Source organism: Apus apus, chromosome 17 (genome assembly GCF_020740795.1).
Source record: "Apus apus isolate bApuApu2 chromosome 17, bApuApu2.pri.cur, whole genome shotgun sequence".
Classification (NCBI taxonomy): domain Eukaryota; kingdom Metazoa; phylum Chordata; class Aves; order Apodiformes; family Apodidae; genus Apus; species Apus apus.
The window spans coordinates 2126291-2150867 of NC_067298.1; the positions used below are offsets into that span (position 1 = coordinate 2126291).

Genomic DNA, 24577 nt, shown 5'->3' on the forward strand with positions numbered 1-24577 from the left:
AAAATGATGTAAGCAAGAAGATCAAGGGACTAATAAAATGTGCATAGAATTTTTCATCTACAAACTTGTTTAAATTGAATACACTTTTTTTGTACTCTAACAGTTGAAGAGGATATATACGATAATACTGTTAACACTGACTACACTGTTAAATGTCAACAGAAAATATTCAATTAGGGAAGTACAATTTTTTAAAACTTTTAAACATATAAGTAACATATATGCTCCCTCCTCACTAAAGCTCACTAAACTGCAGCCCACAAAAAAGGCAAACTTTAAAATATACTACAGCTATTCAGTTAATTGATTCAAAATCCTCACACCACACCAGACTTGTGCTTCATCCTCAAATGTGTGATAACCCTCTGAATCAAAGATATATTGAGTAACAGAGATGCATACAGTCCCACACTACAAATGCTTGTCATAGTGTAACTGATTTTAAGAATCATGCTACAAGCTCAAAACAGAAAGCAGAATGAAGAACAGGAAACTTGCAGAGAAAGAGTTGAAATTAGACAAAAATAAAGATGCTAAACATACTTAGCAATTGCTATTAGGGCATCTCTTCTGGATTCTGCAAAGCTCACACTTGCAGGGGAAATTAAGGTAACTTTTTTCAAGCCTTCTAAAACCTGAAAACAAATATAAAAATTAAGATATTCAAACCCAATGCATTGTTTATCATAAATGTTAAATTTAGATATCATATTAAAATAAGCCCAAACACGAAGGAGGGAACCAGGCAGGCAACAGTGTTCGGTTTCTCACTGGGACTTGTCAGCATGCCTCATATTTCCCTTTGGACAAACATTCCACAGCAAAGGGACAACTCAGGCTCTGGCTTTTCCATTAACACTCCTAAAGCAGGACTAAACTTCAATTATTAGGATCTATGGCAATCTACACTCATGATGATTTTCTGGAGTTACTGTACATTAGAATACAAACTCCTTTCACAGAAGACCTTTAATTATGACCATTATTATTTATTTGATCATCATAGGTTTCTTTTGAAACTCTGTGCTCTCCTCTCATTCCTACAACCCTGTTTTCTCACCTGTTGGAGCCTGCCCTTTAGCAGAAATCTTGGAAGGGCCCCAAGAGCTCGTGAAAAGCCACAACGAATCATTTCCTCTGGGTTCTGTAGCTCTGAAACGTACTGTGTCACCAGCTTATCTAGAAAATACACAATTGCAGAGTGAAAAGCAACGACCACACCATTATCATGACATATTTGGCTAACAAAGAAATCAAACAGGGAAAGCTCCTCTAAACAAAGCAGCTAGAAACCTGTAAAATTCATTACATTCACATCCAGAATACCTCTAATTTCCTACAGAAAAAAAGACACATTTTAAGATGTTCACTGTTGCATGAATAAATTATTTTCTACATCCAGATTTTTAGACAAACTAATCCTAGTCATTCAGAGAGAGAAAAGACAAAAGTTCTCAATTTTAAGTTTAAGCAGCTATATATTTTTTTTTTTTTTAAAATCTAAAGAATAAGTATAAACACACATTTCTATGCAAGCACAGGGGAACAAGTTCTCTTGTATCTACAAGTCATTATTCCTCATAAAGAGACAAGCATTCTGCTCCAGGAGAGATGTCTCTGGGTATGAGAGGTCAGTTATTTGCCAGCTGTCTTAAATGGACTCAAGGTTTAAAGGCACACACAGATCATACCTAAGCAGTGAGACAATTTCATGCCACTTTTTACACAGAGACCAAAATAAAGCTGGGCTTTCTTGCAGGAGAAAGCTCAAGAAAGAACAGGGATGCTGTGCTCAGCCTCTGTGCATTGCTGCATGACTAAACAGGGACAGGGCTCTACAAAGAGCAGCAGACAAAAAGAACAAGAATAAACTGAACTGGGCATGAAAAAGGAGGCTGAACAATGAAGCAAAATGATGAGGATGAATTAAAAAAGAAAAAAAGTCAGGAATCTATTTGGGTATTTCTACTGTGGTCTCAGAAGACCATGCTTCATTAACTAGATTTTTCAGCCACTATATTAAACTCTTCTGTAAAATGCAGAAAAAAAAAAGGTACTTCACAAAAGCTTCTAAGAACAACCAAGAGAGCTGCAATAAATGCAATTCTGCTTAAAAAGGAGAAAGGTGGTCTTATTAAACACTTTATTGAATATGTACTTTTTAATCCTCAAAGAAAAAGAATCAGAGATCCTAGGAAGATTACATATTGTGCCATTCCTTACTGTCATCTAAGATGTAAATGATTGAGCAATATTTGCTAGAGAATGAAAGAATAGTTACCCTAAGAAACTACACATTAATCATAAATCATGACTGGCTTTTTTTTCCCCTATGCCATCAACAGGCCTCAACTAGTTCCTCACATCAGGGAACTAGTTCCTTGTCCAGAGGTTAGCAATTCCTTCACATAAGCACATCTATTATTTAAGAATTTCCAAACCACTGGAGTGTAAGTCTTGAGGCCATAGGAAGATGCAAGGCTTGCTTAGACAGCAAGATGATGTTAGACAGTCAGACTATGACAGTCTGCCCTTTGATTGATATAAATTGAAGATTTTAGCCAAATCACATAAAATTAAGACATGACAACTAGCAAACAAGCAGCTCTTTACTTATAACTACTTAGTAATTATGTTACTGAGGGTAATACAAATGTTAATATTCTTCTAAGAGCTTCATAAACCAACATGGCCTATGACATGTCAACAATATTAATTCAACACAACCCATCAAGAATATTAAAAGAGAAACTCATCAAAACCAAACCAGAACACATTATGACAGAAAAAATTAAGTCTTGTAGGGTCAGATTCAAAATGCCAAGTCACTAAAGCATCTTTGATTTATGTTTTCATCTTAATCTGTCAAACCATAGTCAAACACTGGTTAAATTTTATCAAAACCTTCTTTTTCTAATCCCCTTCATTATGTTTAGACCCGCTTCAACCAACTTATCTAAAGCACCTCTACTGTTGTTGAGTGTCTTCTGCACTATAGCCTCCACACATAAATGCATACATCAGACACTATGGGGAGGAATTTTAGTAGTGGTCATGAAATACATTGGTTTTAATGGCACAGAGATGAAAAGACACTTTTTTTTTCTTTTTACTTTTAAGAAATGTTTGTAGAAGAGGCTTTAAAGCAGCATAAGGCCAAATAAAAGCATAATCAATACAGTGCTGAGCAGAGATGTTTATTCTCCAAATCACTTCAAAAAGCTTGATAAAAAATGTTGCCTCTATCTACAAATTTGATTCTAATCATGACTCTAGACCACCATGGCTACATTGCCATGATCCCTTTAAGCACAAGCCAGATGAAAAACTAACCTATAACCCAGGAAACAACAATTAAGCTTCACAGGAATCTAAAAGAGTAGAGCACCAGAAGAGTTGCAGACATCTGTTGCATGTTCTTCCAGTAGATCTTTTCTCCCTCTTGACTTGGCTGAGTTTTCCAGACTATTTTATAGATGCCTGAAACTTCATCCTTACCTAAAATACGACCTAGTAATCCTTCCACTCATTTTTAGTTTGCTTTACTGGATTCAGCATTGTCTCCTCCTGTTCAAAGTGTTCTGGTTTTACAAAACATTACCCTTTCCTGATTTTTTTTTTAAATCTGACTCAGTACCAGATCACATCTTCCCATGGTGCCCACAAAATAAAATCAGGCATGCAAGGAAATGAAGGAAAGGATGCATGAAGGAAAGGGCTATTTTTTAAATTCTTTTTTACAGAAATAGAGATTTAGCAATATAGAAAAGATTTAAAAATTAAGATAGTTGCTTTTATATATCAATTGTAACTTCTTAAGGGCATGGACTGTATGTTACTATATATGTGATAGGTATCAGGTTCATTCTGGGAACTACCACAACAGGGATAAATAAGCAGCTATTCTGATCCCCCATTTAGGATAAATCATAATTTTATTAGGTATATGTAATTTTGTTGTCATAATTAGAAACACACAAGCATAAATGTTATTTTTAAAACAGTACTTATACAATCCAGCAACCTGTGTCTGACAGACAGACATGATACAATTTGATACCTGAAAAAAAGGAGCTCTGGGTGTTCTTGATTCATGATTATGGAACCTTGGATTCACCTGCAGTCTTAAAACAAGCAAAGCCCCCCGAGACATTTCCAAGACTTTCAGTTGGTTTTATCATTATTTCCTGAAGCATTTTAAGGTCCCTTAAAATTAGTCAGGCTTGTCCCCATTCTAGCCAGTATCTCCAGAGGTGCAAGTTAGGTCCAGCCCAATATTTTCTGCCTTTACTGTAAACATGAGTCATTACCCTGCAGAGCTGGATCAGCTTCTCCCTTTTCATTGATGTAATATTCATTACACAGAGCAGCCAGTGCAGACACTGCAGCCTCCTGCAACAAAGGCAAAACTGTGAACTTGAGATACTAAGGACATAAGTGATGGTAACTGTGCTTAGAATTAAAAAATTATGGAAAAAGACAGTAGATTTTAAAAAAATTCCTTCAGCTACTGACATTTACTTTCTTTTATTTCTTCCCAACACTCATTTAAAAACAGTTGAACTGGAAAACCATGTAAGAAACAGATTCTATTCTTACACTCCTTCAAAAGTACTAGTACATTACATTATAAGACATTAATATATCAGTTGTATTTTCAGCTCAGTTTAATGATCTCCAGGATGATACAGTATTAAAAAATACAAATCACACTTACTCAGAAAGCTACAGAAAGGAAACAGAAAAAAAACAACCCTCACAGACTGAATATCATGAACAAACCACCCCAAATATCCAAGATCATAACCCTTGTGTCTCAATCTTAATTGGTTTAGAAAAGGATCAAAGGCTGTGTATGACACTTGAACCTGCTTATCTTTAGAGTGGTTTTGGGCACTGACACAGAACACAAAACTAACAGAGCTGCTATTTCAAAAAGTATGCAAAAAAGATTTCCATAAAACTAGTGGTTGAATTATACTTTTCAGCTAATAATATAATGCTGACCAAAACCATAATAAATTTTGTGAAGTACAAAAACTATTCTGTTCACTCTGTATTATTAGCAATGATACTTTTTAATCCTTATGTTCTCCAGCTACAAGAAATCTCAAATGATAACACAGGATTCCTGTACAGTCTGTTCATTCTGCTGCAGAGACACTTCAGACTTGTTCTCTGTGCAAAATCCAGGACTTGAAATAAAACTCTGTTCATCTAAATAACATCCTACCTACCACAGACACTATAGTAGCAAATGATACAGAATTATCTGATTGCTGTAGAACACAGAATCACAGAATGGTTTGGCTTGGAAGGGATTTTTAAAGGTCATCTAATCCAACCCCCCTGCAGTGAGCAGGGACATCTCCAACTAGACTAGGTTGCCTAAGATCCTTCACCTTCTGAAGAGAATGGTTTTCACCTTAAATGCATGAAGCTACATTGGCAGAGTATACTCTATGTCAGAAAAAAACCCTTATATTTCGATGTCGTGGGCATTGCCCTTAACATTATTTCTCCCCAAATTATATACAGAAAGCAAGTGAGAACTTACGTTTACTAAACATAATTTGCTCAACATTAATTCATGTTAACCAAACAAGTAAAAATTCTCTAAAACCTACAATTAATTCTTCTAAGCTTGGTTTTGAAGTTGCAGTTACAAGACACATGTATTCTTTGAATAAATTGCTAATGCCAAAAAAATATTCCAAGAATTCAAATTTCATCTTTTAATGTTCTTCAGTGATTTGGATACATTCTAGTCTATTCTGTCTTCCAAGTAAGACTTAAAAAATGAGCTACCAGATACTTGCAGTGTCTTTTTATCTTATTTTTTAAAAACTAACAACATGAACACTAGATGTTACATTCAGATTGTCTCTGTGATGGCTATAAGCTCTAACAGGGCAGACGAAAATTACCTTTATAATTTGGCAGAGGCTTTAAGAGTGCAAGATCAAAGTGTCATGGTATTACTCGGGAAAATTAAGGCAAGTAACTGGATATGTTAAGATCATGTACATAAAGTAGCAGGAAACACATATGGATATCATATTCAGAATTGAGTTGCTCGAGAGCAGTCAAAGGATCTGCAGAGTTTAATGGAAAATTTAAGCACATTGCCCTGAATAACTGGTTGATCACACCAGTGTCCTCACTGTTAACCAGAAGCCCTCAGGATATCAGGCCTGAGGACATCACCCAGAGAGTTTATTGAATTCTTGCAAAAGTTCTCTGAAACTACCAAAAGCAGCATATCTTACACATATTACAGGTACACCAAAGTAGAAGAAAAACATAATTCCAATGTAACCATAGAGCCAACAGCAAGGACCTTCAAGCAACCATCAGTGACCACAGCCCACTGTCAATGCTTCACCTGCCCATTACTTTCTCCAAACGTGCATACAAGCACAAGCCTGGGACAGCTGCTCATGCAGCCATCAAAAACATCCCTTTCCATTTCAATTAATTTCATTTATTATTTTTTAAAGAACCCTTCTTACTAATCTAAGAAACAAACACTCAAGACTCAGTTAGATTCCATGGAAAATAATCCAGCGATGGAAAGCAAAACTATTTCTAATTCTGAAGGTAATGCAACCACACCAAGAAGGAAGGACTACTGTACCTTTATATGCTGTCGTGCAGAAGTGGAAACAAGAGGGAGATTTCTTAGACTGTCATTTATTAGCCACTGCCAGCCACCTGAAATAGCAAGGGAAATAGTTAGTACTAATTTTTCTAACTTTCAGAACTTCAATATTCTCTATTTTATTTTTCACAAAGACCAGCAATTATAGATATTGACACATTCCCGTGGTTTTCCAAAATAAACAGGGTTGTGATTCTCAATTAGTACAGCCATTCTGGTTTTACAATGAACACAGTGCAAACCCTGTGTCTGGTAATGCTGAAAACTTGACAGCAAGACCAAAGATATTAGTAAACAGGTACAATATAAATCTTCAAATCACATTACAATCTGTTGCAGTATTTGTGTATCTTTTTTTATTTTTTTTTTTATTTGTTAGGCCACCCAACCTGCTCATCTTGCTGCTTTGACAAACATAATTCATTAATACTTCAGCTTAATGCATAACAATGAAGATAATGGAAGGTTATTTAAAATATGACATACCTATTATTGGATCTCCTCTAAATGGCATTTTTGACAGTGACAATTTTTCAATTAAACTGCAGACTGTAGGGAAATACATTTTATAACTGGATAAATTAAAAAAAATAGAAATTGCAGCAATTTTGAATTTATAACTACATCAAGTTACATTAGCATTAATTTTAAATTGAAAAATATTTGCAAATAGAAGTAAAAAATAAGTGACATTAGAAACTTCATTCAATACTGTATGTCAGCTCCTTTGTTCTAATATTTATTCACAGACAAGGTTAAGTACAATGTGACTAAACCCAAGTCTCTTAGGGTTCCTCCTTAGTTCTTTACATTTCTTATATAGTCTACTGTGGTTTAGAGCATCATCTTCATTAGACATGCAGGCGATTTGTGGAACATTTTCAATTCTTCTCTTATTCCACCTACACAGTGGTATCATACCAAAATGCTGTCATTTATACTTCTCCAAAACTACAAAATACTCAGCTGCATAAAATTTAAATAATTACAAAAATCTACCTGTTCCCTCAGCTTGCAATATCAGTCACAAGGCTGTGAACTCATTCCAGACTGCAGAAACCCCCCTGCCCTTTCAACCCCTTCTAAGTGATCACCCTCCACCTTGGTACAGAAACTCCTTCACCCACTAAGCTTGGATGGCTTCACATCTTCAAAGCTGGAATCTTCTAGTAGCATTTCCTTACCCATGAGCAGGAAACTCAAGTTGGCATTATTTCCTTATCCACCCAGGCTACCTTGATGGGTACTTTTACTGCAATGCCCTTCCCTTTTTAGAGTGCATTTGTATATAATGTTCTTCAAAACCCATGTGAACAAACCATCATCTTTTCTGAGATGTCAACACTGTTGCTTATATGGTCTTTATTCTTCACCTCTGTGCACATACATATGACGATAAAATCATTAGTTATACGATGGCATCTGTCTTAATGGACAAGTCAGATTCTGGAGAGGAATCTAAGTAAATTGATGAAGGAAGCCAATCCAACCCTGAAGAAATTTCACTGGGTGCAACAAGGGAAGCAGAGGATATGCGGCATAAAACCAAGGACTATCTCCAATTCTTACACAGAGTTATTCACACTTGTGCTGGCAACCAGTGTTCTGGTGTACCTGTCTTCTGACTGGCTTTCAAACTTTGTTTTTAAATTACTGTTCATACTTTATGCATTCAACACAATGTATGCAAAACAACCAGAAAAAAAACTGAACGGAAGAGTTCATCACTGCACATTTTCTGCTTTCACATCACAGCTGTGATACTTACCAGCTGGTCTCATCAGTTCTCCACCCAAGCCCCTGCAAAGCAGAAACCAGCCTTCAGAGACTCATCTACCACAAGCAATCTTGTGGTAGATGTCCACTGCCTGGACAGAAGACTCAAAAACATTTCAGAATGAAATATACCAAAATACACCTGCAGTTTTGTATTTGACCAGCTCTGAAACACTTCTTTTAAAATCAATTGTTGTCTTGACCTCAACATGATTTATATAAAACCTTCCTGAATATTTAATTTTCTTTGTGCAAAAAAATGCAGTCTGTATTTCTAATTTTTAATGTGACTAATAAAAGACTGTCAAGTTAATTCCTCCTTTCTTTTCACTTGCTTCAGGAGCATTCCAAACCTGTGAGACTTGCCAGAGAACCTTTCAATCATACAGCCTCTACAAATTTCTGACTTACACAATTACATGCAATTTTTTAACTAAATCTTGATCTGTGGAACATTAAATAGAAAGTTCACTTCCCAGTTCCCATTTTCACAAACATTAAGTGGTTTACTTTCCTGGCCAAGTTTCTCAACCTTCTCTCTTCACCCTCTCCTTCCCTGCTAAAGCCCTTTCCAAGTGATTTTGCATTCATCACCACAAGTGAGGGGGTAAAAACTTCCAACATACCAGAAAAGGGAGAAAAAGAAATGGCTCAAGATGCTCCAGGCCCTCCTCAAGAAAGTGTGTGTTACACAATGATGGTCTCACCAACTCAGGCCTCAGGCTTATCCTGCCCAGTTATCCTGTCTGAACCTTAGCCCGGCCACTGACAGCACTGGCAGGAGAACGTCTGACCTGGGCAGAAAGCAGGCAAGGGAGAAGCGCCCTGGAAATGGCAGGGCCTGCTCCCATTCCTTATCCTCTCATGTCTCTGGGCAGAGATATCTCCTCTCCCCACCATGCGATGTCTGCTGGTCCGTGGACACCCCCAAGGTGCCGTGAGCACTGGCTTGGGTGCTCTGCTCAGTGACACTCTCTTTGTGGGGGGCTTTGTGGGGAATGGTTCTTCTCCTTCCTCACATCAGTCTAAACAAAATGCCTTTTAAGTCAGCAAAGGCCTTCTGATCATACCCAGCTAATGGACCAAAACCAGGCCTGCACTTTTTCCATTACCTCCCTAAAGGACACACAACTTCCCTGATATATCCCTGGGAGCCATTTGCCAATTTAACACTTTCCCTAAAGCTCATCCCTCCGTTTGTGTTAACCCTTAATAAACCGGTTAATTCTTAAAATAAACACTGGTCTCAGTAGCAATGTGTGAGGGTAGTGAGGGTGGTGTTCCAACGTCCACCCTCATGTGTTCTTGCAGTGGCCTCTGAGGGAGGCGAGTGACACGTGTGACCCTCGGTCTCATCCAACAACCCCTCCAAATTGGGGGGGAAGTGGTGGGAACACCCTGACAGCCCCAGCCTCTCACCTTCGTGTCACAATCAGCTCACAACAGGCTTAATTCTTCTCTCTTCTGACCCTTTGACCCCTGCCCTTCCTTTGGATATTTCCTCCCTCAGCTCCTTATTCTCGTCTCCCTTCACTTCTGCTTGGTGTGTTTCCTCCCTGAGGTGCGCAAACCCTGAATCACCCGTGTATGGCCACGCTCTGGCAGAAACTCCCAGCAAGGGGGAGGAACAACAAAGGCTTTTTTGTTTATTTGCTTGGGTTTGGTTTTTCTTAAACCCTTTCTTCCCTCCTCTACTCCTCCCTCCCCACAATAAAATTAGTAGCTGTGCTCAGAAGGCAAACTTAGCAACCCTAACAACTCTTAGAACTTTGTTCTCCAATTTATCCTTTTATATGAGCTTCAAAAGCCTAAACGTTTTAAACAAGTTTTTCCATTCAAGTCAAGTAGGTGCCTCCTGTAACGTGCACTGGGTTTTGACAGCTCAACATTTCCATTGGTTTTTCAGGTAAAGCAGAGATGCCAACTCCACAATATTCGCGTTTGCCATAGATCAGCACTTCCTTTAATTGGGAACCTTTTGCTTTTGACAATCAATATATTAAGCTCAATGTAATTATCCACAGCTCAATTTATCATCATAGGAAGCAAGCACGGATTCCACATCCCCACGCTGATAAGGTCGTTATCTACCCCACCTTCCTGCCACGTTGACTGCTCTAGAGCTTCTAAAAAATCTAAATTAAAAAATGAAGAAGTGATGCAAGGAGTGGAGACAGTAGCAAAAAGAGCAGAATGATGAGACAAGCCTTGCTTCCCCTCCAGTACATCTTTTCCTTTCATTTTGTCCTCACCCATTCCTTGCCTTTTGTCTGTCTTACTGCAAATGAGTATATAATAATGATCTAGTAAAATTTGTTTGGTGTGCAACAGAGTCTGCTGATGCAAGGATTCAGATACAGACTTCTGTTCAAACTACAAAGCAAGAACTGAGTCATAAAGGCTGCTCTTCTCCAGTTCTTCACACTGCCAATAAGGAAGTCAGGCCACATAAAGCTACTCTTATGTAAATAATCTGACAGCTATCCCTTCCTTTGGCATTACATCAATTAAATTTAATTTCGGAATTTAGAGCTTCACTGAGGATTGTTGTCCCTGTGCAAGAAGGAAGAATGGTGACAGTGACTTGCAGAGTAAGATTTCCACATAGTGCAGAAACTGCAATAAAACCTATCCTTGAAGGCACCAAGATATCATGTGAGATACCCTGCAAAACTTTTCAAGCTATTTCTTGCCTAGACATCACAGTATGTCCATCAATATATCTAAAATTTTCTCCCCTTCCCACACCTCATACATATTTCAACTTTAAGAACTGAGAATTCTATCAGAATCCTAGATCTTTCCTCAGTGTCTAGTTTGTCAAACACGATGTGCATCTTTCTATTAACTTTATCTTCCTCTACAGTATTTCACCAAATTAAAAAGATACAGATCTACCTAATTCAGACATTCTGAATTTTGCTGTACAGTCAGTATTCCCTCTTTTTTATTCCAAAGAGACATCCACAAGTTGCATCACATTATTAGATGTACCTGTTTCAAGGTTTAATTATCTCAATTTGTAGATTGACTGATGCAGTGCCCAGGTTCCACAAGCTCCTAAGCAGACTTTCCTATGTGCAGTTCCACAGGAAGGCTTCTCTCCTAGAAACATCTTAGGATGAGCCACAAGTTACTTGTGAAAAATATAATAAAAATGTATAAACCCTTGCAGAATGAATTAATTAAAGATGACTGACCTAAGAATGCTGCTATCTGTTTTAGAAACATGGAGGCCTGAATCCAAACCAACGACAGGGCTGTTTTCAGTGCATATAAAAGTTCAAAGTACTTTTGTGGCTTTTTCAAAACCTGCTTTTTGTGAGAAGCACCAAACTCACCTTCAGGATTATCAAAATAACAGTAGCTGAAGCTGTTCAGAATTGAATAGCAGCTACATTTTCATAAACATCTGAATCTGAAGTTATATGTACTGGAGTAGCTAAAGAGATTAAATTGCAAATACTCAAATTTCAGGAAGCTGAGAACACCTGCTGAATAAGTATTGTCATTTCCAGATGGACAGTAACCAATTTTTTTTCTATGGCAACTCTTTGTCCCAAATAGAACTGAAGTATTGTAAGAGCTCCAGGTTGTACACTTGGTGGGCTTTCCAACTACAAAATGGCTTCATCACAAGGTACACAGGGGAGGAAAGAGAGACTTTTGAGAACTGATGCAAAAGCCTGTGTATTTAATAAAGCTCTTACAGTCATCCCTTGAAGATGCAGACAATAACCCACATTAAGCTGAGAAACTCCTGGTTTTAGGTTACTGTAAATTCATATGCAGACCATACACATTTTGGATGGTATTCTAACACCAGAAAACTACAGGTGAAATGCTGGCTCTGAGGAAGTAAGTTCTTCCAGTGTTCAGTTAGTAGCAAAAGAATTTCACCTTACAACTCTTCAGAACAGAACCCAGCATGATCATTTGGAACCATCATGCTACTGGGTGCAAAAAATAATTTAAACTTGGAAGAATTGTTAAAATGAGCTTTGTTGCAAAGCTGGAATTATTTGCTGATTAAGTTAATATGCCTGAAAAACTCTTTTACCCAGATGACTGCCAAGAAACACATTTGCCCTGAAACCATCAAGATTAGTTGCAACCTTAAAGGTCTTTGTAATGAGAGGAGTTTCTCCCTTGCCCAGCACCTGTCAGCACCTACAGGCTACCTTACTCTGCTGGAGAAGCTGAAAGTCTGAAAATGACAGTCCAGCTCACCCTGGCTACTGTTCTAAAAACCTAAAGTTGCTCATCTCACAGAGCTGACCATGTAACACACAGCCAGGTTCTTCATGTGTTACAAGGATGAGATCAGAGCAAAGCTCAGCGCGCAGCTCACGGCGCTGACTGAATCACACCACGTGGGAGTCACTAACAAACACTGCACATCCTGTCATACCCAGCCCTGATGGGAGCCCTCCAGGCCCAACAAATAGAACATTTGCTGCAATGGAGAGGTGTAGTGCAGCTGGAAAAAGCCCAGCATATCTGAATGCAACACTTCCATAGCTGTCCCTAAATTATCTTGTGACCCAACTCTTTGTATTAAGACTCAGTATTGGACTCAGAACTGGCTCCAGGAAAGGAGGTAAAAAGAATTCTGAACATCTACTCAGCTGTGTACTCAGTCAGGAGTCTTGAATCAGATGATACATTTCTAAAGAATCTTAACAGAACTATTATTAAAATAATTTTTTACTGAGGACTTTCCATATTGAGAATCACACAGAATGACAGAATGGTTGGGGCTGGAAGGGACCTCTGAAGATCATCTAGTCCAACTCCCTTTTAGAGCAGGATCCCCTAGAACAGGTCACACAGGAACACGTCCAGGCAAGTTTGGAATGTCTCTGGGGATGGAGACTCCACAACCTCCCTGGGCAGCCTGCCCCAGTACTCTGTTACCCTCAGAATAAAGAAGTATTTTCTTATATTTAGGTTAAACCTCTTGTGTATCAGTTTGTGCCCGTTGCCCCTTGTTCTGTCACTGGACACCACTGAGAAGAGTCTGACCCATCCTTCTCACACCCCCTCTAGATACTTATAAACCTTGATGAGATACCCCCTCAGCCTCCTCTTCCCCAGCTGAACAGACCCAGCTCTCTCAGCCTTTCCTCACAGGACAGATGCTCCACCATTACTGCCCTGTGCTGGACTCTCTCCAGTAGCAACTTGTCCTTCTTGAACTGGGGAGCCCAAACCTGTACCCAGTGTCCCAGGTGAGGCCTCACCAGGACAGAGTAGAGAAGCAGGAGAACCTCCCTGACCTGCTGCCTACACTCTTCTTAATGGCCCCAGATGCCATTGGCCTCTTGGCTGCGAGGGCACATTGCTGCCTCATGGTCAGCCTGTTGTCCACCACGACTCCCAGGTCTTTTTCCCCAGAGCTGCTTTTCAACAGGCCTGCCTGTAACTTGTACTGGTATGTGGGGTTCTTCCCCAGATGCAGTACTCTACACTTGCCCTTGTTGAACTTCATTAGGTTTCTCCCCACCCAGCCCTCCAGCCTGTCCAGGTCACTTCCTAGCATGTTAATGAATCCTATCTAAAAGGTTTTGCAAAAAGACTGGCATATTGTGGGGTTTCCAAGCATGAAAAAAAGTATCTGAAACCTTCTAAAAGGCAGCCATTTGGGCCTGTGAAAAGTGTTCCCTCTAAGTTTGTCTCCAGAGACCAGTCACTAGCTTCAAAATACCCATGTCTGGCATTAACTAAAGCTCTCTTGACAATGACAGGCTTCATGAATGAACACTTGCACATCACATTTTCTGAAGGAATCCCACAGCAGGGACAAGAAACTGGAAACTCTTTGGGGGAGTCACTACATTTCTGAAACATTATGCATCTGAGAGGCTCACACCTCAATGCTAGTTTAGGATATTATGTATATACATACAGGATGCAGGGACAGAGGAAGTTAACTAGCATGTGGTGCCTGCCCAACAAGTATGTGCACCACTGCAAACAACACTAGGTTCATCCATCAGCTTTCAGCCATGACAACTTTACATTCAGAACACTGATGAAATTCAGCCACACAAAACAGGGAGAAGCCTGTCACCACCAGGTGAAACAGCAGGAACCATATTATCAGAGGTATGATCAATCTGCAAATTTAACTTATCTGAAACTTCACCTCTCAACAGCACAGACAGAACAAGCTGCCCATAGTCTAGTTCAAAATAATTTTTTACCTTCAGCTTTAACTAAGTTCTGACTACTTTAATCTCAAGTACTCCCAGAATAACATCTGTATGAAGTTTCCCATTGTTCAGGGAATTAATTATTTTGAGAAGACTACTGCTGTCCTTACCAGTCAACAGCCTCTAACCTAGTCATAAGAATATTCATAAAAACTAGGAGCCTTCATTCCATGCATAAACTTCTTGTACAAGGTCTTAGATGCACTACAGAAATATATCTGCTACAAAAAAAAAAAAGATACTAACCATGCTGGATCAGGGGAAGCATAATATAAACCAGGCTGACCATTCATTCTGTGTTTAAACTGGCAGACTGACTTCCTATCCCAAGTAAGATAGCTTAAGGCAACAGATCCCAAAAGTTTTTTGTCTTAGGTTTTTCTATATAAGCAATGTTTAAAATAAATAAAATACAGCTAAATTTTTGTAACTCAATAACCCATTGCACCAAACAGGCACAACCGACAAATGCTCCAAGTGGCACGGTTTGCGTATGACGTGCTGTAACTAGTGCCCATTTCATACAGAAAACAGAAGGTAGAATACAGCAAAACTGCACAACACTCAGCTGGAAGTGCACATGCAAATGCTTGAACCAACCAGCTCCTCCAGACAAACGAGTGCATCAGATGTGTCAGAATCCAGACTCATGGAAGGAAGTACACACTGATGTGCCTGGACTTGCATTCTCCTTTTTTCAGCGTACTACGGTAAACCCAGGAAAGGACTTACACAGGGAGACAGAAAGATACTTGAATTTTCAAAAAATAATACAGTAAAGGGCAGGATTTTCTACTATTAGCATAAACAAATTTCACTGTTTCAAGTATACTCAAAATTGAGAGATGGTGCAGACTAACTCAGAACTGTGTCCTGTCTGCAGGATAATTCATGGTCATAATTCAAAATCAGGTTAAAGACCTTACCAGAGCTGCTAAACAAAGTGAGATGGTTCCTTAAATGAAGGTCTCCATTACAGCATTTTGGCTTTATCTTTTATGACTTCAGGATTCAATGGAATCCTAAGCATTAGGCAACTAAGAAACTCACTACCCACTTTCCAGTTTAAAATGTATAAATAACAACACACACAAAAAAACCCACAGCATTTTTACACGTTACTTCCCTTTTCCTTTCTCACAGACCAACATCATTTATAGAAACAGCTTAATCAAAGCATTAAATTACATTTGGTCCACAAAACGACAGCTATTTCGTTGCCAGAAGTGAAAGCAAAAGCTTGAGGCTTTTTGTTAATGCAGTTTAAAAAACAGAAATAAAACACACAGGTTTCCAGTATTCCTACAAGATGTTGCTATGCTGAAAATTCCCGGTAGCAATTTCTCAAATGGAAATCTTTGGAATATTATGTGCAAGAATTACTCATCCCAAAACAAGTTTGGCTTGTTTCACTAAATGCTTGCCCAGCAATACTCAAATTGCTGGTTTGTTTTTATAACCTAGTTTCTTCTTCTTGTCCTATTTGAAAATATTTTATGCATACCGATATTTTCAAATCAGGATTACAGCTGTCATCTGTGTCTCAGCCCAAGCATTAAACAGTAGGGAATCAATTTTGCTTGGAGATTAATTAGAAGTCTTATCTAGAATGAAAACATTTCTGTAGGCATCTTACAAATACCATTAAGTGCAAGAAGTGCACATTATGACAAAAACAAATTACACCCAAGCTCCACCCTGACATTAAAGAATTTATGGGAGCCAAGACAGCCACCCACAAAGACACTAATATACAGTATCAGCATTAAAACCATCCACAAGTACAAGCTAACTTAGAAGTGGAAGTTTCACATCAGGTATGACCCTCAAAAACAAGTAAATGTTAATTTAATTTAATAATTGCTGATCCTGAGTCAAACTGTGACACATTTTTTTCAGAGAGTTTCAGGATAGAAAAACTTACATAAAATTATTTAAATTTTAATTAATAATTACAAAAAAACTAATTCAGGTTTACTGTTTTCAGACATTTCATGTGCAAAGAAGTGAACTAAACAGCCCAAAAGCTCAAGAATTTGTCAGTTAAAGCAGAAAAAAAACCTCATTCACATATACAATTGTTAGGGAATAAAACTCATTGAGTCTTGATTTCCTTAAATTTAGGAACAAACTCTGAAGTCACATATCAGTTTTCATTCACATTTACCTAACAGTTCCTTAGCTAAACTCCCTTCACATCCTGGAAGCTTCAGTAAATAGGAAATGAAAAACAACTCAGTGAAAACTCATTTACATTCTCTTTGGCACAAGAGCTGAAAAACTGCACTGAACCTTTTGCAATGCTGGCCTGCTCATCACACAGGATGAAGAAAGTAAGTCTGGAATTTAGATACAAGATCCTTTTAAAAACAAATTCATGTGTGTTTTTTTTTTTTACTTTTTTGGACTCCTTAACTTATTAACTAAAGGTCATTTCTACAGATCTATTTGAACCACACAAGTACTAACATACAGGTGAATTAAGGGAAGGAAATCCATTCCACAGGGCTGAAGCCATGGATTAAGGAGCATATTCTGTTTCACATTCTTTCCTGTCTTTAACTGTCTCTATCACAATATAGAGACCAGTCCTCACCACTTTCCCATTCATCCAGCATGCCTGGGAGTCGCATTCTCTAGACACCACAACCATTAAACATCAACATCAGCCTCTGTAATAGGCCAAAAGAATGCATGTGTGTGCACCCTGATGAACTGGGCCAGACTGGTAGAATATGGTTTGTACTGGTTACACCTACCAACCCCTCCCCAGGATCACAGGAAAGTTTGGGTTGGAAGGGACCTTAAGGATCATCTAGATCCAACCCCCCCTGCATGGGCAGGGACACCTCCCACCAGCCCAGGTTGCTCCAAGCCCCATCCAACCTGCCCTTCAACACTGCCAGGGATGGGGCAGCCACAGCTTCCCTGGGCAACCTGGGCCAGGCTCTCACCACCCTCACACTGTTTTCATTACTTCTAGTTGATACTGTCCAGTACAAAACAATTTATTTGGTATCCATTTTCTTACCTGTATAATTGACGATTGCTGAGCTGGAAGGTGGGGGAAAAGCAACAAACATTAGCATTAGCAGGTTGGTTTGAGACAAATATTTTCATTTTTCCTTCCCACATGCAATGTCTATATAACATGAGTTACATCACACTTTGGATTATTTTAAAAATAAAATGCAAAGAAAAAAAATCTTTTAATAAAAGCTTCTCTATGTCCATTTGAATTTTACATTCAAAGAAAATAAATTTCATGCATTCATAAAGCACTAACTTTTAAAATTATAAAACCTAGCTGCTCCTGCACATACCCTGGAAGCTAGTTTGGCTTTTACAAATACACTTGCTTTCTACAGCCCTTTAAAAATTATTAGATACTGCATTGTCTGAATACTGAAAATAACTGGTAACATTAACATAAGAAATACAACAGACACTCATATGTGACTGAAATGTATAATCTCGTTGTTAACATTAGAGCAGGTAATCTTAAAAAATGAGATATTATCAATCTTATCTGTAGCAAAAGCCCAAACCCCAAGATTTTGAAAAGAAAGAGTTTATACCAACTTTGCTGATTAATTATAAGGACAACAAGAAGAAACTGCAAAGAATCACACCAAATTAAGGCCACTGTAGCAGTGCAGACACTGCTGATCAAGCTTTCATGCATGCCAAGATGAGAAAGTTAAACAAGAAAGATGCTGCTTTTTCAAGCTGTAGCAGCAGCTCTCACCTATGCACAGGATCAAGCAAGCACCTCTGTATGTTAAAGCATCATGGTAAATGGTGAAGCTTGGCAGTGTTAGTAAGTCAGGGGCTAAAGGTGCTACAGATACTGCAGAACACAGGAGATTGAATGCTGAATATTGTCTGCTCCACAGGGTGAGGAAATAGGAGCCAAAAAAAACCAAAACAAAACCAAAACAATATGGAATATTTTAAAACTAAAGGGACAAGTTAGGCAAAATAACCTCCACAGAATCATTTTAAATTGCTATGAGCAAGATCAGACTGTCATGAGTAAAGACAATACATCATTTGAAATACAGAATATGACTTACAAGGTGTATCAACAGATACATTTTGGATGCAAGGCTTTAGCAGTGAAATCACAAGAAAGCAAAAAAAATAATAATAGAAAGGACAGAGAATGGACTCAGTAGATGTCTCTTGAGCATGGTCACATTCAAGCAGCTGCCATGTACCTATCTGCAAGGCCAGCCAGTGTGTACAGAGAGGGAGAAGAAACAGAAGGGGAAAGAAAAACCAAGCAAACCCCCTGCCTTACTTCAGGAGTGACAGCATTACAGGAAGGAGCTTAGCTAAGAAGCTGGCAGAACAGAAAGGGACCAAATACAAAATTATACTGGAGAAAGATACACGATCAAAGACATCCAGCTCTCAGACATCCTGGAGTGTGTGTCCAAATTCCTATTTGTGAGATTGTTTACTTTGTTCTTAATTGTAAATGTTTGTTTAAAAATAGTACAACATACCAAGTTAGAAGATACATTTATACTTGTTACAAACCTCTTGATGGATTTGCTTAAGTCCCTCCAATGATTTTTCATTTAAATAATATGTTACAGATCTGTAAAAGTATACAAAAAAGTTTAACACTTGCTTCCTACTCATGCTGTAAATAGTTTTTCTTTCTTTTATGACTTAACTGTACTTTCAAACAGAAAAACTATAATTATGCTCAATAGAAATATGCAATATTTGATTTTTAATAGTTCAGAAAATTCGACCTTAGCTGCTCATCCTACTTTAAGTCACACTAGTATAAAATTCTACTCTTGACATAACTTCAAAATGCTAGTTTTTGCAGGAAGGATTTTCAACCATTTTTCACATGTGATTCTTATGAAAGAAATAAAAGTTAAATTACTCATTTCTGTCATCACAACATTAAAGCAAAGACATCTCCAAATTATTTTGTCAATCATTCTGGCTGCATCACCAATATGTAATACCTGTGCATACACATATATACCCATATATATAGACCTACACATCTAAATCTATGTATGTATCTGGACCAGCATTCAGCAGCAATAACTGTATCAGGCCAACTCAACAAGCTACTTGAGAAGCCATTTCTTTAACACTGAAGACTAAAGACTGCCCCCTCACCAGGAAGACAGCACACTCATGGGGAAAGGGGGCTTCATCTGTATTTAAATGGTAACTTTGAACACTCCCAGTAAAGCATCAAATTATCTCACTTCCCTAGTGATGAATTTGAACTTAAGTTTATAACATCACCCAATAAAATCTGAAGGCTTGGCATGACTGATCAAAACAAACAAAAGTTCAATGGAAAAGAAGTTCACTAAGATGGAGATTTCCATAATTATACTCAGGAAGCTTTCAATAGACCAGACATGAAAGGAAAATTTACAGTCAAGATAATCTTGCATTTATACCTGTTATTCTCCTCTGCTAGTTTACACAGTGCATGGGTGATCTCAGCACAGGCAAGAATTGCCCCGTGGCGTGTGTGCAGATCTGTGCCCACTGATAAAGGCAGAAGTCTTGGCAAAACTGAAAGAGATTAAATAATTTTTTTTTTTAATAACAACAGATCACAGCTCTACATGTAAACATGCCTGCCTAGAAATAACATGGGAAAACCATTTCTGGAAAGTCAGGCCAATATATCCCAGCCATGATGTGAAAAACAAGTTTTAAAAAAATCTAAGTAAATTCTGGCCAAGGATATTAAATTACAGCAAGAAATTCTGCCCTCACAGCTAGCTCCCTGTCTGCAGCAAATGCCAGCACCTACTGGCAGTTAGGCACTGGGTGCCTGAGCAGCAAGGGAAATGGGCTTGTACTTCCATTGAATTTTACTTCCATGTGGACTGCCACCTTCCCAGTCTACTGTAGGGAGCCTAGCTAAGATCTGTGACTCCAGGTTCCCCTGGGTGTCAGCTGCTGTCTTTCAGCCACATTAAAAAGCAGCAAGTACATCCTCAGAATCTTTATTGGGCCGAGAAAGGAGCCTGAATTCATGCTAAGAACATTTGATTACACACACAGAAGTAAAAAATAATTCATCTGAAGATGTCAGACTGGACAAGACAAAACAGATCCCCCCATCCCTTAGACATCAAAGCTGTATCAACAAAAGCTAGGAATGAGGGCTAGCTGCCTGAACTGTTGCATCCAAACTGCATCCAGTTATTCATCTTGGAACTGGTAGGGTCCAGTGTAGCTGGGTAACTAAGGACCAGTCTCCAGATGGAAAAAGATCAGGTGGCATTTTATAATTTTTGCATCAAATCTGAAAACTGGCAAAGCTGTTACTGTCACTGTGCTGTATTAAGCTGCAAGGTAAACCTTAATTTTTATTAACTCATGGTGCATGTTTAAGTCTTAACACATTGTGGCTACACAAGCTGGAACACCAGGCATGGCCTGCTGTGCAGAGCTCAGCTGGTACCTACCCACATGTGCCATGTACTCAGGAGCCCCTGGAGTGAGGTTGTGCAGAGCTTTGGTTGAAAGTTCTCGAATCACACTGAAGATGAAAAGAAAAAGCATTTTTGGAGTTTTTTTGATTAGCAATTCAGAAGAAGTCATGTATTTAAAAAACAGCATCAGGAAGGGACTCCTGTCCCTGACCAAAATAAAGACCTCAGCAATAATACAGTGTTCTCTGTCTGTCCTATGCTTCCACCCCACAAAAGAAGCCAACACAAGGGGACCAAACAGGCAGCCTACAGCCAGCTTGCAGCTCTGTGAATAGAACTTATTGCTGAAAGAGACAAAGAAAAACATCCATGTGGATGGCACAACCCGAGGGCTCATTCTGTGCATTGGCAGGGACACCACAGTAAACTATGATTATTTCTCATGATGCAAACTAGTATCAGCACTGATACAATCTCATTTGTGTTACATGTACACATTTTAATCTTCATGAACACTGACTGTGACTAAGCACCATCTCTATGCATGAAACCTATGTTAATTATAATAATTGCATGGTGATGGTGTTTACCCCTCGTATACACTATATCCCATAGAAATGTATTTTACTAATCTATTAACAGATTGAGGTCATGGCAAAAAGAAAAAATTCATAAACATGTTTTAAGTCACAATATGCTAGGGAGGTACAGATGACATCAGGTACTACTTAGCCAGTTTTCTTTGGGCAAAGACTACTGCAAACTCTGGTGTAAGTTAAATTAAAAAAAATAATCTAGGAAAGCATGATGTGCAGAACAGTCAATTCCTGAATATTAATAATTAGGCTTTGTTAACTCACCTATCCCAGTGGTTAATCTTCATATTAACTAAGTGATCGATCATTGGCTGTGTGTACTCAGGGAAGCCAGAAATATACACACTGAAAAAGAAATGTCCACATAGAGCACAGAATCAACATCTGTATGTATTTTAACACAAGCTACTCAAAAAATATAAATCCTCTTAGTTTTAAAGCAACAAATAGAAATAAATTACTGCAATATACTTTCTCCTAAATGAGGTGCAGCTGAATAAAATAGGAAATATTTTACAATTATTGAAAAAAAAGTCACCTTTGTAAAACTCTTTCAGATTCTCAAAAAACCCTGCTACACACACAAAAAGCTTGACAGCAACAAAAGTGAAAATAAATATTCAATTCCCATTGCTACATTTTAGAAAATGTAGATGAGTATATAACAATTGAGATTGGAGAAATGTATTAATGATGTAATTCAAAGAACACAGTAAAATTAAGTTACAGAACTGTGCTACATTTTCATAAATACAATGGTCCAAAATTTAATACGGGTTTTCCATTTGACCTCTTTACAAAAATCAAATGTACACAAAAAGCCAATTCTGATGAAAAATGCTGAAGCTGCCAAGCCAAGATCTAAGATATAAGGGAACACCATAATTAATTACCTAGGCAGCCTGCATATTTACCTAACTTTACAGCCACACTTGCTTTCCAATCTTCAGAAGCATCAACTGTTGAAAGCTAAGGTCAATAGAAGGTAAGTGAAATGTTTTTTCAGTACATCTGATGTACCCTAAATAATCTTGGAAATGTAAACAATCAGTAGAATGTGTTTGTGTCAAAAGGGCAGGCACAAAGGGACAAAATTAAGGACACGCAGATTACCTTAATTTTACCTTTTCATATCTTTTGAGTGATTAACTTTGCACCCATAATGCTGTTCCATTAATACGTGTGTGTGCAATTAGAAGGAAAACAAAGACAAAACCAAAGACTTTTGCATGTTACTGATATCTATGTAATTCATCAGGAGAGCAGGAATCCTTAAATCTACAGCACAGACCTCAGTCACTTGAGCCATTACAACACAGACCCCCTGCCTGCTACTGATCCAGGCCCTAGAGGGGGATTAACAGTTGGTTTAACTGTTGATGCCAGCAGAGAAATAATGTAATTCATCACTTTTTGGTTCCTTTCCCTGATAGAAGAACACACAATGACAGACACACTTCCCCTGCCCTGAGTTCTCTGTTCTTCATATTTAATGGAAGCACACTTGGGTATCAGTAAAGCCTTCCTGGTAACACTGCTGGTAAGATCTATGGATCCCTCTCTACTTAAGATTAAGAAGCTTACTCTTAAAATCTGCTTTTACCAAGGCCAGAACTCCTGGAATCACACAGTCTTTTTACTCCCTGCTCATAAAAATGTTAAAAAAAGGTAGTTTCCCCTACTTTCCATCCTCAGCAATAGATGATGGTATTTGAGCTGAATCCTCCCAAGAACATGCAGCAGGAAGTTCCCAAAGGGCACCCAGCAGGAAAAGCTGGAATGTAGTTGTACAGACCTTGACACCTGCCCAGCCTCCCTTCACGTAGCGGCCTTGAGCTGGCACAGTGTCCCAGGACTGTTGTATCTGGGTGGGGGAAGGACAGCTAAGGATTCTAGAACTCGAATATGAACCTCAAAGCAGCTTTGTCCAGCTACATAAACAATTACACCTCCTTAAGGCATACCTATCAGAAAGGTCCATTCTCCTTACCACATCATAATGATATGTTTCCTGTGCAGCTGAATACGTGCCTATGTACTTTTCCTTTGATGTTACTCAGACAAAACTAAGAAAATAATTAAGTATTGACCCAAATAATTACGTCCTGCTCAAAGAGCAAAGTGATGAAGATCTTAAGAAGTAATATAATGAATGAGACGATACTTTATGAAGAAGAGATTGATTAATACACTGATCATGGCTTCAAGGGATCATACTACTAACTGCATAAGAGTACTTATAAACAATTTACAGATTCACTCTTTCAGTTGCACAATTTAAAGAAAAGCACAAGAGTGGAAAGAAGGAAGTCAAGACTATTTTCACTTAGGTAAGACACACTCCTACAAAAACTCTGGAGATCACTATGAAAGGAGTAACAACTGAGCAACTGAAAGAAAACCCAACAATTCAGCACTCCAGAAGTAGGGAGAACATCACTAGTGTCCAAGCCAAAACCATAAAAGAGAGAAAATAAAAACTGTTTTGTCAATTTTGAATGATTTTCAATTTTCTACTGGTACTAAAATCCAGTGTCAGAAATCCCATTAACACTCTGTGGATCTAGGAGAGCAGCAAATCCCAAGCCACTGCATTTCCCCATCCCAGCTCAGTAGGCAGGAGCACTGGGGAAGGAGGCCCTGGAGGAGAGTGTGGGAGGAGGGTGTGGACCTAAGAAGGAATCACAGTAGGTCAAAGGTGAAGATCTGTACAGACTGAAATGATTATGCACAAAAGGGGCAATATGGAGGTGGACAGATTGAGTGAAAAAATAGTCAAGGAAGAGGATAAGGGTTCTGATGCAAATTACTTTTAAAAACTGCTGACTGGAAGTCACAAAGCTGGCAAGAGAGACCAAACCATCCTACACCCATTTGCTGTTTCTGTTCCCCAAG

The 24577-nt window shown here is 38.4% G+C and overlaps 1 protein-coding gene across 2 annotated transcripts in view; it reads right to left on the minus strand.

Annotated features, from left to right (window-relative positions):
- TBCD (tubulin folding cofactor D) overlaps positions 1-24577 on the minus strand; it is a 126327-nt gene that overhangs the window by 29791 nt on the left and 71959 nt on the right. For both annotated transcript variants that reach the window (XM_051634672.1, XM_051634673.1), the window contains 11 exons: positions 21947-22027; positions 21120-21193; positions 20097-20214; positions 19198-19258; positions 17684-17706; positions 8430-8461; positions 7148-7210; positions 6638-6714; positions 4311-4392; positions 1061-1179; positions 544-635 (listed from right to left, as the gene is read on the minus strand). In XM_051634672.1, the coding sequence (XP_051490632.1) occupies positions 544-635; positions 1061-1179; positions 4311-4392; positions 6638-6714; positions 7148-7210; positions 8430-8461; positions 17684-17706; positions 19198-19258; positions 20097-20214; positions 21120-21193; positions 21947-22027 (822 nt within the window). The remainder of the gene's footprint in view (positions 1-543; positions 636-1060; positions 1180-4310; positions 4393-6637; positions 6715-7147; positions 7211-8429; positions 8462-17683; positions 17707-19197; positions 19259-20096; positions 20215-21119; positions 21194-21946; positions 22028-24577) is intronic.